This window comes from Falco cherrug, chromosome 10, assembly GCF_023634085.1.
Source record: "Falco cherrug isolate bFalChe1 chromosome 10, bFalChe1.pri, whole genome shotgun sequence".
NCBI classification, from domain to species: Eukaryota; Metazoa; Chordata; class Aves; order Falconiformes; family Falconidae; genus Falco; species Falco cherrug.
The window spans coordinates 1,465,008-1,477,966 of NC_073706.1; the positions used below are offsets into that span (position 1 = coordinate 1,465,008).

Here is a 12,959-nt window from a genome sequence, read left to right on the forward strand (position 1 = left end):
CGCCGGAGGGATTTACAAGTAAGGAATTAAGATAGCCACAGGGGCTACACCTGTGGGAGTAGGAAAGGGCTTTTGCAGATAAACATTTTGAACTATGCTACCTAAAATGACGGTTAGGTGCCCACATCCCCATGTCAACTCAGCTATTAAATGTTACATTTTTCAAATAGTTCCTATAATGAATCAGTGCTTAAGACGTCCTGGTAGAGTGACTGCATTAGTGAAAATCATCACAGCTAGCGACAAAGAAGTCATCAGAGAAAACCATCGCATTTAAATGTTAATAAGGTTGTTAATGTTAAGAACCCTGTGTGTAGGTTTAACATTCAGAGAGTACCATGGATGTTATGTTCAGAAAGTACCACCACCACGATCCTGCCCGACCCCCCGCAGCACCAGGCCAGCCACCTGCAAGTCCTCGGTGAGCCTGGTGCCAAGCATCCAGTGCAGATACAGCACATTTTCCAGATTTCAACCCACAGAAAATCTCTATGATGCACAACAAATTGTTCCAATGATTAAGCCCTGTCACTGCTAAAGTCCGTGCCTTACCTACTGTCTGAATTTATGCAGCTTTAGAATCAGGGTTTTTTTTTCTTATCTCTAGGATCTCAACATTTAATCATTTACAGATCTTGATGAGGATGCTTTTTAAGTTAGACCAGTTCCTTCTGTCTGTTGCTGCAATGCATTTTGGTTTTAAGATCTTGAGACTTACAACTCTTTTCTAAAGCTTTTCAGATGGATTATATTTCCTCACAGTGACTTGTCCTCATAACATGATATTTTGTGCCATATGCAATTTTTATTAGCAACTATTTTTATTTACTTTTATTCTAGAACTTTTATAAAAGAATGCAAATAGTGCTAACAGAAATCCTTTAGATGAGGATTCTCTGTTGATAATTATTCTTGGAAAGTGTCTACATGGAATGGATAAGAATATTACATTGATCCTGTGTATTTCTCATCCCCCTCCATTCAGAGCTGTTCAGTGCCCAGTATCTTAGCAGATCATAATTTTCTTTCGAATAAAATCCCTCAGCTGTGATACTGCTGCCGCTAGTGATCTCTGAATTTTCCCCAAATGCTGTGCAGCAAAGTCTCCAGACACAGCCTGTCACAGGAGCCTCAGGGCCGGTCCCCCTCCTTCGCCAGGCAGCACAGGCGCTCCACACTAGTGGTTCAGTTCAGCCCAGGAGCTGCTTTCGAAGAGCTGCCCCACCATTTACAATTTCTGTGCTTTGGTTCCCACTGAAGTTTATGAAACACATTCTTTTTGGACAAGGCTAAACTTGAAGATGCATCTGGAGTGCATCTAGGACATACTGCAGCTGCAAACAGGCATCGCAGGGCACAGCTAGAGCTAATCCACAGTAACCACCCCTTCCCCAAAATGCATACACAGTGGGTGGCCAAGTCCTGTTTTACTTAACATCATCCCTAAGTACTGCTGTATCTACAGATGTGCTATTACCCTTGCTAGCAGCCACAGACACTGTTTGCTAATACAGTCAGAGGCAACTTACTGCGGTGGGAAGCACATGGGCTGTGCAAAGACACCTCCTCCCACAAGCGGCACGCTACCTGGCACTTCTGGTTCAGGCTGGAAAGCTCATGGAGAAAGGATTGAGATGGTGCAGTGGGAAATGCTGCAGAGGAAAGGATGGGGATGGGGAAGGAGGCCCCAGACAGATCTTGCACAAAGAAAGCAGGTTACAGCCCACCCTGCCCTTGCGGCAGGGCAGCAGCCACGTGCAACTCTCTCACGTTCAACTTCAGTGCCCAAAGTCTGCCACAGTGGTCTGCAGATAAAAGGGAAGTTAAAATAGCACCTGCATCCCAGGGGACTGATGTAAAGGTTTTAATTAGCCCAAAGATGCCACTGGAACAGAATGCCGTAAAACTGCAAGGCAGGGGCAGTTGTACACTCTGCCGTCAGAACGATGCAAATCAGTAATGATGCAGGTGAACCAGAGACCTGCATTAACCGCATTAACATTTGCTGGAGCAGTGGAAAGAGGTCACAAGGTGGGACCAGCAATGCAAGCTGGGCACATACTCGCTGCTTGCAATGGCCAGATCAGTGCTGGCATCCTACTCCAGAGGGGGCACCTCGCACGGACAAGGCTTCCCGCACATTTTGCAGGTGATATTGCAACTTGACTGGATGCAGACTTTGTCATTTCACTTAAAATAGTCCTCTATCTTTCCCTCCCAGCCATGGATTTTTCCTTGCTATCTTTTGTTTCTCTTCTTGTTTTTATGCATTCTGGGCCTTCTAATTTATCCTGACTGAAGCTTTTTCTCCTTTTGTGGTTATACAAATTGCATTTTTATTTTTCAGTGCTGCCATTGCTTTGTCACCGAGCAAGGGTCGACTGGCAGCTAAGGTGGAAGGTAATCCTACAGTTATGCACATGCAAGAAGCAGAGGAGCACACATACAACATGAAAATCCTCAGATCCAAGTGCTAGGAAGGCGGAATTTGGTTTGCAGTTGCGAGGCTGGAAAGCAGAAGCACAGCCTGTCCACTGCTGAAGAAAGATGCTGTCTCATAAGACCGAAGCTGCTCCAGAGCACAACCTGGCATAAAACAGAATGAACAGACCCTACAGAGTTTGCCAGTCATTCCTATTTCCAGAATCTCGTCACAGTAACCTGCCTCCAAAACAGACAGCTAACAACAGGGTGTAACAGGCTTATCGGCAGCAGAGATGACTGTGCAAACAAAGAGTTACTTAAAGAGATGCTCGCACCTTGGTATGTGTTACAGGAACTGATCACACCCACCACTGACACAACTAACCAGGCAGCATCGCACACAAATCACAGCCTCTGTCACTACGTTTCAAGCAACTTCAGAGAATCAGTCAGAGCAAATCTCATTGAGAGGAAAATAGAGCGAGAAAGGCTATTGCATGAATCTGCAACCGAGCCTGAGCCCAGTCTCCTAGTTACTGCATGTGATGCCAGCACCGAGCCGAACCCACCCCCAGGGCTAAACCTGCAGCCGCTTCCAGATGGGAAGCAGGTAAGAAACCTCCTGGAGCTGGAAACCCTGTGTTCTGGGGGAAACAACTTGCTGGGACTTTACAGACAGACATGGTGTGGAGAAGAAGACTTTCTTCCTCTCTGTCACAACCAAAGCAAAGAATGTCAGAAAGCTTTTGGGTCACAGCAGATCACCTTCAGAGTATGACTTCCACCACTGGCACTTAGCCTCCTCCCTTCATGCTTCCTCTGTCGCAGACCATCTGAATACCAAGGTGACCTGTGAAGATAACACAGAGAGAGGAGGCATTTAGGAGCCACTGTGTCGATAGTTGAGGACAAAATATAATTATACTGTCCTCCTGGCTATTGACAGAGTGTTCCCTCAACTGCACAACACCTGCCTGCCTGGAGGCTCAGCATCTTGCGCGGCTCAGCACCCGCCAGAGCCAGCCCGTGCGGGCCAGGCTCTCCCAGCCTGGCTGCAGAGGATGCCCTTTGTTTCAGATCAGGGGAGATAACAATCCACCTGCAAACAAAGGCCTCTCTTTTATCTTCTTAATATTCACTCCAAAACTATCATCCAGACTACAGGCAGGCAGTTATGCTTCTGAATAACACACAGGAGTTTTTTGGCTGTGAAAAGCTGAGCTGCCTGCATGTTTCTGCAGGACTGTACCGGCTGTCCAGCTACACAAGGAAGGGCTCCTCAGTTTCAAATCAAAATGTATGATCCAAATGAGCCAGGGCGAGTGAGAGAAACCCACCTGGCTGCTCTGCGGACACCAAGCCAGTGGAGAGAGGATTCTATTCATATTAAATGAGCTAGCTGCCAACAAACTGTCTTCAGGACGAGAGACAGTGCACCCACAACAGCACAGAGCTCAGGAAGGATGCATCTCCCTCGCTCGCTTGGTAAACCTGTCGACAGAGCACTTTGCTTGTCCGGGGACAAACTTCAGCAGTGAAGTAAATTAGCTGTTTCTTTTAATTTGGGTGTTCTTGCCACAGGGCACTATAGTCTGCAGAACAAGCCCCAGCACCCACAGCGTACCCACTGGCTGGACAGCCAAGGCCCTCATGATCATCGCTGGGTGTCAGGAAAGGTTTCTTGAGCCCTTCCTGCACAGACATTCTCCTCCGAATGACCAACTGCCACCCAGGTGACAGAGCATTCACCCAGAAGGCAAGCATCCATGGCTGAAATCCTTGCTCTAAGCCAAAGGGAATGCTCTCCTGGGCTGTGTAATGAGGCAATTCACCTTACGGTTGGGTTCTCTGCTTTGGGTGCAAGAAAACTGTCCAGAATTCCCAGGCTTAGGCAGGCAAATGATGAGAGTTTGGGGGTCTGCAAGATGCTCCAGCTGTGGTGCTTGCAGCCCAGTTCCCCTCTGGAAAAACTTCAAGAAGCCTGACATCTGCTCCACTGCAAAACAGAACATTTTGTTTATACTCAGAAAGATCTGCAGGATGAGAGAAGTATTTCATGCCCGGCCATAATACAAAGCAGCGCTTCTTCATCAGCTGAGGAACCCCCCCAAAAAGAGGTGGGCTCCCCCTCAGCTCCCCCTGTGCCGGGAGGCAGCTGATCAGCATCATCAGCTCGCTCCTCTCACACCCACTGTGTGCAGCCCAGGGCTGAAGGGGGGTGCGGGCGAGTCCCTGTGTCAAGGCAGAGCCCTCCAGGTGCCAGGCGGACCCCAAAGACAGCACCGGGAACCACCCGGCTACTCCCTACCTGTTGTTCAGAGGAATGGGAATGGAGACATGGCATGTGGCAGGTGGGACTCAGCGGATGCATCAGAGGTGGTGTCTGGTATTTTCTGCTGGGTCCAAGAGAGTGTCTGGACAGGACGACTGGTGCAAATGAAGGGATGCAACACAGAGAGGGAGTCTGGCAGCTCTGCAGCATGCCAGAGATGTGGCACCAGGGCAGATCCCTCCAGCTCTCTTATTGCCAGACATTTTCCTTCCCCTGCCCTCCTACAAGCACAGCACCGTGGGGCACAGACCCAAAAGTCCCAGATCTTGCAGCTTCTACAGACAAGGTCTTGGAGTTACTCCAGTCCCACGTTCAAGAGGACGTTATCAGAAAACAGTCCTATGCCTCATGCCCACAGGTCCTGCACGACAGCAACGCTTGCTGACGGTCCCACTCACAATGCAGCATCACCATGTAGGCCATTTTACATCAGGTCTTTCTGCTGTTTCATCACAAGCCATCTCACACATACTGTAGGTTACAGGGATCTGGGATTGCTCTATGGACCACCACTGGGAAAAGGACAGGGAGGTTATGAAACCTGTGCTCCCCGCACAGGAATAATGATGCCAGCAGAAGGTGCTACTTGCTCATGGACGCTGTGCCCTGCCAATACCCTGTTCCTGGATGTCAGAGCTGGTGTCATCTAGTTCCTTGGCCGGGGGCTGGTGTGGTTTCATGACCACCCTGGACATCAGCCCTCATGGGATGCAGCATGGCTGGGAGCTCTTCTCTTGAGCTGCAGAAAAGATCTGCGCTGACCTCAGTGAGATTTGGGATGACCCAGATCCTTGAGATTGTCTCCAGGCTTAATGATGGGGTCTATCTTTGAGTGGTGAGGACACCTTTCCTTGGTGACCTTAGGCTTTGAAAGGGCCTTGAAGGTAATGGTCTGCCAGCTCCAAGCATCCGTGTGGACATGAGTTCTCCCTGCACCTCACGTCAGCCCCTCTGCTCCCCAGGCAGAGGACTCACTCCCAGACTACTGCAAAAGGGCACCTGGAGCCAGGCGTGAAGGACAGGAGCCCCAGCGCTGGAGGCTGGTCAGCTCAGCTGTGTGACCAGGCCAGGCTGAGCACGTCTCCTCTTTCCACCTGCGCTGCAGCTGCGTGCAGCTCTGGCTCCAACACTAGCCATCATTAAAAAAGGCAGCCAACAGGATCTCCAGGGGGCCTACGGGTTGGTATTCTTTCCAGTTTAATTCCTTCCTGGACATGTCACTTAGGGCATGGGCACATAAGTACAGCGGGAGACAGCCTTCTGAAAAAGACAGGTAAAGAACAGTCATGATGCTTTCCTCATCTTGTCACGGGACATGCTACAAGAAGCACCTGCCAGAAGACGGGAATACTGCCAGAAGACGGGAATACTGCCGCCTTCCAGCCTACCCTGCCACACAGGGGGAGCTGCTGGCCTTTTCATCATTAGCTCCTACATGGAAATAACATTTTAAACGCTGACATTATACTAAGCAGCATGACGCACAAACAAGTTCACATCACCTACTGCCTCTTAGGCGAGTTTTGAAATAAATCCAGCAGAAAATAACTCAATAATTCACGAAATCATTATACGACAGATTTAGACACATTTCTAATGGATAAACACAGACACAACATAAAAAGACATTTGAAATGCACCATTCACAAAAGGAGACAATGGACTTAACTTTAGTAGAGCCTCTGTTCTCTGTTCTAGCAACTTCTATGGAATGAAAAATGGGAAGTTTTAATCGAATTTATATTTTTAAAAGGGACACTACAGGCAAGGCAGTGGCTCTGGCTCTATGACTTATTTTGCATAGCAGGTTCCTAAATAATACATATTGAGCACACGCTGCTGCACTGTAGAGGATGTCAAAGCAGCAGAAAGCAAGAGGTTTTGATTTTTGGACAGATGCCCTGGTAGATGGGCTTTTTGGGGGGGGCATTGCCAAGGCACAACAAAGCAGATTGGCACTGTGGAAATAAAACACATTAGTTGAATGTTCCTCTAAAGCTACAAGATGGGTATGGCAGCAGTCCCTCCTCAGTTGTAAGAAGCTCAGATGAAAGTATCTGTTCTCATATCGCCAGTGCCACAGAGAAACATAACCTGCATTTTCCATCTTCTCTTTGTGAGCCGTAAGAGTAAAACTTATTTGTAAGCTAAATTTTAGGTTTTAGAGTGTAACTCTGTGCTACGGGGCGAAATCTCTACTTGGGGAATCAAAATTGCGCCTTCTTCTCTCTGCAGGACTAGTTATCCCTACAGCCACTAACGCCACCCCCAATCCACGCCAGTTCAAAGGCCTCTGATAGAGCCTTGTGTGATTCCATGATAGTCAATCAACTAATACCTAATTACTACCTGCACCAGGCAGCAATTAATTCACACTCCTTTTTTCAAGCCAAGTTAAAATTTTAAGCATATTATACTGCATACAGAGAATCTTAACACAGAGCGTGGCTAAAGTTTAATATCACTGTATGAGTGAAAAAATAAGTGGAAGTGTAGCAGTCGTGCTGCCAAGCCACAGGCAGCACAGCACTGAGCAATCCTGTCCCAGCTGTGCACCGGTGCCGTGCAGGGCTCTCACAAACTGCCAGGGCCCTGACCAGCATCACCCGGTACCTCCATGCCCACCCAAGGGTCAGGAGCCCCATATCAGCTCCGCCCTGGGCACTGGGTCCCTGCCCAAGCTGGCTGGGGGAGTGCTGGTCCTCAGCTCAGCCACAGCTGGTATTTGCGTGAACCACAAGTACGAAGAAGCATGGCTGCCTATTCCTTATCTGCTCCCTTTCCAGAAAAGTATCTGAAAACAGAAGCCACTATTTTTTCTTGATTGCACTTTTACTGTCAGTGACAAATTATTTTTTTCTGACTAGTCAAAGTTCACAGGAACTAAATTAACATTTCAAAACAGAAACAGTATAATGACATTTTAGCAGCTTTCATAAATGAAAACTTAGGTGTATTATTTAATAAAAGTTCAATACTTACTACCCCAGAACTTTATTTCAAAACCATCCAGAGTCTCCTATTATCCTGAGTATTTGTATATATGCTATGTTAAAGTATGCACAATTAAATGATACCATAGGACAACCGCCAATGCAACTTCATCCTGGCAATGAACAAAAAAGAGAAATCTTCAGCTGCACTAATGGGAAGAGCCAGTTCCCCCTGGGTGTACTTCAAGCCACCTTATTTAAAATGTTGGACCTTACTTAGATATCTGCCTTACACTGAGGACGAATTGCACTCTACAAGTGCCTGTTTTTTCCCATTGCCCTGACAGGAGCCAGGGAAGCTAGCAAAGAAACAGATTTAGGCATCTACATTTGAACAAGTGAATCTCATTCCAGTCTCAAAAAAAACCAACAAACCCCAGACTCAAACGACACACAGTTTAGACCTCTAAAGTCTTGCTGTACTGCTTTAGAGTGTTACAGGTCTTGGCCCAGATTCTATTAGCAGCAATTTAAAATTCACTGGCAGATCACTGGTGCAAACATTGACTAGTGTCAGGTCTGCCACCGATCCCAGCAGTAATCCCTTAGAAACACCAGCTCTCCCACTGACAACCATCTTATAAAGTTTTTTTTCAGGTCTAGTTCATACAATATCTGCTCTGCTGCTACAGGGACACAATATCTGACTCCGGCTGTCAAGCAGCTGCAAACGTTGCATGGCTACACAGCACAGGTGCTCTATGCTATATTTATGAAGTAACTTCTCCATCCAATTTATACTTTCCTCAAAGAATGAAATCAGCATTGTTTGACAAAACCTGTTTTCCATGCGCTGTCACAGACTGTGGCCGTTAGCATCTTCTAGCTCAGCCTCCCCTTGGCTGTGGCTCCTAAAACCTGCATTTCCCTCTGCTCCCAGAGTCTCCTCCACCGAGGAATTCTCCGGGGGTCCCTGCCCTCACACCCCAGTACCCGTGATCCCACCACATGGTACCACATCATCGCTAACCCCTTGGTTGTCTGCCATAATCCCTCTGCCTCCTTTTCTCTCTTTCCCTTGAGCCCATCTCTGTGTGGCACATGATGCAGAACGATGCAAATAAGAAGTGTTCCCTAAGAAGATAAAACTTTTTTTTCCTGCCTTCTATATACAGAGAAAAAAAACCTGAGCACATAAATACTTTTTACCTTTCCTTGACGTTCCTTGTTCTTCACATCCTTCCCTCAAACCCTGGGCACAGCGACTGCCTGTTGTTCCCTTTCTAGTGCTCCTTGATACTGGGAACAGCGAAGGATGGAGCGGCAGCGAGATCACAGGGGTCTAGTCACCCTGCCTTGTGCCACCCAGCCAGCCCTCTCGCTGCTCAAGGGCATTGAAAGGCTCCACATTCGGCCGTGGCAGGACACCCAGCCCAGCAGCAGCATCTGGTGGCCACCTCCTGTGGCTGTAAAAGCCTCACTAGACTCGAGCTCAGTGTAAAGAGATGAGTGGACAGGGCTGCTCACCATAGATTTTCTGAATTCCTTGGAGGTCATCCTGGGGCAGTTTGAAGTTGTGTGTTTCCATGTACTGGTAGAAAGGAGCCATGATAGCACTGGGATCATTGGAGTGTTCCAGTCCCAGCGCGTGACCCAGCTCATGGACCGCGACCAGGAAGAGATCGTTCCCTGTGGGAGGAAGGCACAGCCCGGTTAGCGCACAGCCACAGCCTGACGCAATCCCAAGCCCCGCTTACTCACAAAGCAAGAAGCAAATGCTTTGCTATCCCATTGCACAGCAGGTACCGTGACAGGGTCAGCTCCTGGAGACGGTTTGTCCTGAAACTCTGCACAGCTTTTACAGGCGGCGTCACAGAGTGGGCAGCAGGCTGCTAGCCCATGACCACCGGTGACCACGAGCACCCTCAGACCACCTAAAACAGGCAGCTGCCTGGAGCGAAAGGGCACTGGCTGTAGACTCCTTTGCAGGGAGTTTACAGAAAGCGGCCACCAGGCTGCTCCGTCCGACACCATCATGTCCTTATCCCAGTGCTGCCAGGAGAGGTGACAGTGCTGCCAGTCTGCTAATCAACAAGGGTACGTGGTGGGAAGGGAGCTTTGTCCCCACTTCTGGGGCCTCCGCTGCCACGCTCTGATCTGACCTGGACCACCAGATCCTAGGGGAGATCTGTAAGGCACCCGGCAAGGCAGAAGGACAGAGAAGACCAGGGCTAACACCCACTGTAGCATGTGTCGTACCTGGGACAAGCCCATCTCCTCTAGCACAGGCTCCTCAACGTGCTTTTACTTTGCTGGACTCCTGGCACTGCCGTGGCTGCGGGAGGTGACACAGGTAGCACCACCCTGCAGGAGGCAGAGCCGCATCGGGAAAGGCTGGGTCGGATCCCCGCGGCAGGAGGGAGGAGGTAGGAAGAGGGAAAGGACATGCTCCTGACAGGGTAACAGAGAGCTGAGGAGCCTTGTCTGGTCTGGAAGGCGGCAGGAGTGCGAAGCAGGGGTACCTTCAATGCTACGTTACAGGCATACACTCCTCTTCAGTCCCACGGATCTGGGACCTTCATCTCCTTGATCTGGTGTGGTCCCTGGATGTCCTACCTCGTGAGGGCACCTTGCCATGGGAGGTGACACAGGCCACGCTGTGTGAGGGATGACGACGCAGCCAACAAGGACAGATGTAAGACTCTCCCCATGCCAATAAAATGCCTGAGCCCTCAACTCCACCTGGATCAGGCTTCTCCTTTTTTTGGGCACTGCACAAACCAAGAGCACTTGCAACCCAGACATGGGAGAAAATTGCTGGCAGTGGCAGCTCAGCAGCTGCTTTGCAGCATCTTTAAGCAGCTCATCTCCATTCCTCACATCTCCAAAGCGCACCTAGCTTAACAAAGTTCAGTTTTCGTACACAGCTGAGCTCTCTGCTGTCACCCCTCAAAATGTGACAGCATAGGTTCAGGGGTCTGCAAGTCTTCACAGCAGGGTGCTTTGCCAGCATCTCCAGACACCTAAAGTCAGTAACAAAGAGTGCTCAACTGGTCATGATATACCACACCAAAATGGTTAAGTTGTCTGAACATTTCAGTTGGAGGGTCTAAGCACCTGAATATGCATGACAAGTTACAATATACCAATGCATTTCAAATGTTCAAATACAAATGTCCAAAACCATATGTGGGCTAAAATTTAGCCACGTGTGTTTAAAATTCCAGACTTTCTGTATTCAGGAAATCCAAATGGTGACTTACTGAATTTTTTTCTCATCTATTGCTGAAAAATCTGGTGTGTACAGAACAAGTCAATAAAATATCCAATAGCACAGTATAAAAATGCATTAAATAGTTTCATGGTAAAGTCTTAAGGACTGATCGCTCTTCATGGGTTTTCAAAAACACTAAGTTTAGAAGATGCACAGCCTGTTGCAAATTAAATGGACTTACTCTCATGTATCACTTAAATGCTCAAGAAAGCATAATTTTCACTGCTACTCACACATGAAAGTCCATAGGTGTCCTGGTTTCAGCTGGGATAGAGTTAATTTCCTTCTTAGATGAAGACTCATACCTGAAGAACTACGTCAACAACTGTGGTGGTCAGGCCAACCAGCTCTTCTGCTATTGACCAGAAACGCACCTTTTCCTAGTTATCCTTATGAAATACCTGTATCTGGAAACACAGACAAGTGTGGAAAACAGCTGCTGCTGTCCAGTTTTAAAACACCATTTTGACTGACAGCGATGCACGAGGATGCCACAGGACACAAAAAATTCTGGCTGGGGAGCTCTGCTTCTTCGCATCTGAAAGTAAGGGACTCACTCAGAAATGAACCTTCCCAGTACTAGCACAGCCACAGAGGACAGGCCAACGCTGGGGTGGAAAAGCTGTCCTCCCGTGGGAGGGTACATCGCTAGGAGGCCACTCAAACTGGAGGAGCAATGTGCTGGGAGGTGGCGGCTGGAACAGATGAAGCAGAGCTAAAGAGAATTTCTAGGAAATGAAGCGACTTCCACAGAAAGGACAAGAAGCTCCTTTGTTCCCAACAAATACTCTTGATTCTCAATGCTGTGGTTGCTTCTCATCTCAAAACATTTGCTGAAAGGCAGCAGGATGGTACTAGCAAACACAGCTTCCTCTCCTGCTCCCTGCTCTGGACAGATTTCTCACCGTTTCATCACCTCACCTTTTTTTTTGTTTTGTTCTAGCCTCCTCCCAGACACATCCATAGTTCTCATCCTTCCAACATGCCCATGTCATCTGCTTTCTCCACCCTGCTGTATTCCATGAGGGTCCCGACTCTGAAAGAGCTAAGTCATTCTCAGAGGGCAAATGGGCAGCATGCATTTTGTTGTAAGATGAGACAGGAGAAAAAAAAGTCTAAGATCATTCCGTAAGCAGAGTGCTTGAAAACCCAGCTCTGGATTCATCATCCTATTTCTCTTGAGAGGTCAGTTTTCACCAGTAACATTTTTAAACAAGAAGTTCCCTTTACTTTTGTAACTGGTACGGAGTTTCATAGCGTGGAGAAGAACACACTGTTCATTTTCTTTTCAAAGGCTGGCTAGGATTTGCTCTGAAAAGAAAACGTCAAGGTACAAAACTACTGCCTGACAGCATACTTATCTCCTCCCACAGCCCCTGGCTTGGAGCTGTGACAACTCTTTCTGTACCGTTACCCACTGCTGTTTGGCAGCTGTCCACTCAGCTGATCTACAGATCCTTTCAAGAGAAAGGAGCCTGGACCTCTCAAATTGTTTGTTAGTTCTTGAACATGCAATAAGGTCTCTGACCTTCATGTTCTCCACAGTTCTTGTCTGAGCAGCACTCTTAATAATGCCTGTCCCCTTGGAGCAAGATTCAGAAGAGAGAACTAACAGCCTCGCTCGATACCTTGCTACTCATCAGGAAACAAGGTCAGGCAATCAGATAAAGCTCCTTAACTTCCTCTTCAACCCTCTCTCCCAGGACCAAGACTGAAGTAAAACTTGTATGGCAGCTGCCTGGGTAGGACAGTAGGGTGAAGAAGGAACTGACTACCCTTGCTTTGCATGTGCAGGGAAAGGTCCCAAGAGAAATCCAACCATTTTTCCTCATTTGCACCACTGGTACAAAACAAACCAGTCTGGTCAAAGACCTGCCTGAGCTTTCTCCTTCCTGATTCTCAGGAGGCATCCAAAAAATCCACCAGTAAGTACCAGAGAGAGGATGACCCTGTAAAACTGGGGGTAGTTTTGCAAGTTGGCTCATTGAGTGAACTA

The 12,959-nt window shown here is 48.1% G+C and overlaps 1 protein-coding gene across 1 annotated transcript in view; it reads right to left on the reverse strand.

Annotated features, from left to right (window-relative positions):
- MMP24 (matrix metallopeptidase 24) overlaps window positions 1-12,959 on the reverse strand; it is a 38,995-nt gene that overhangs the window by 4,955 nt on the left and 21,081 nt on the right. Inside the window, exon 5 of the mRNA XM_055721542.1 lies at window positions 9,217-9,378. Coding sequence (XP_055577517.1) covers window positions 9,217-9,378 — 162 coding nt within the window. The remainder of the gene's footprint in view (window positions 1-9,216; window positions 9,379-12,959) is intronic.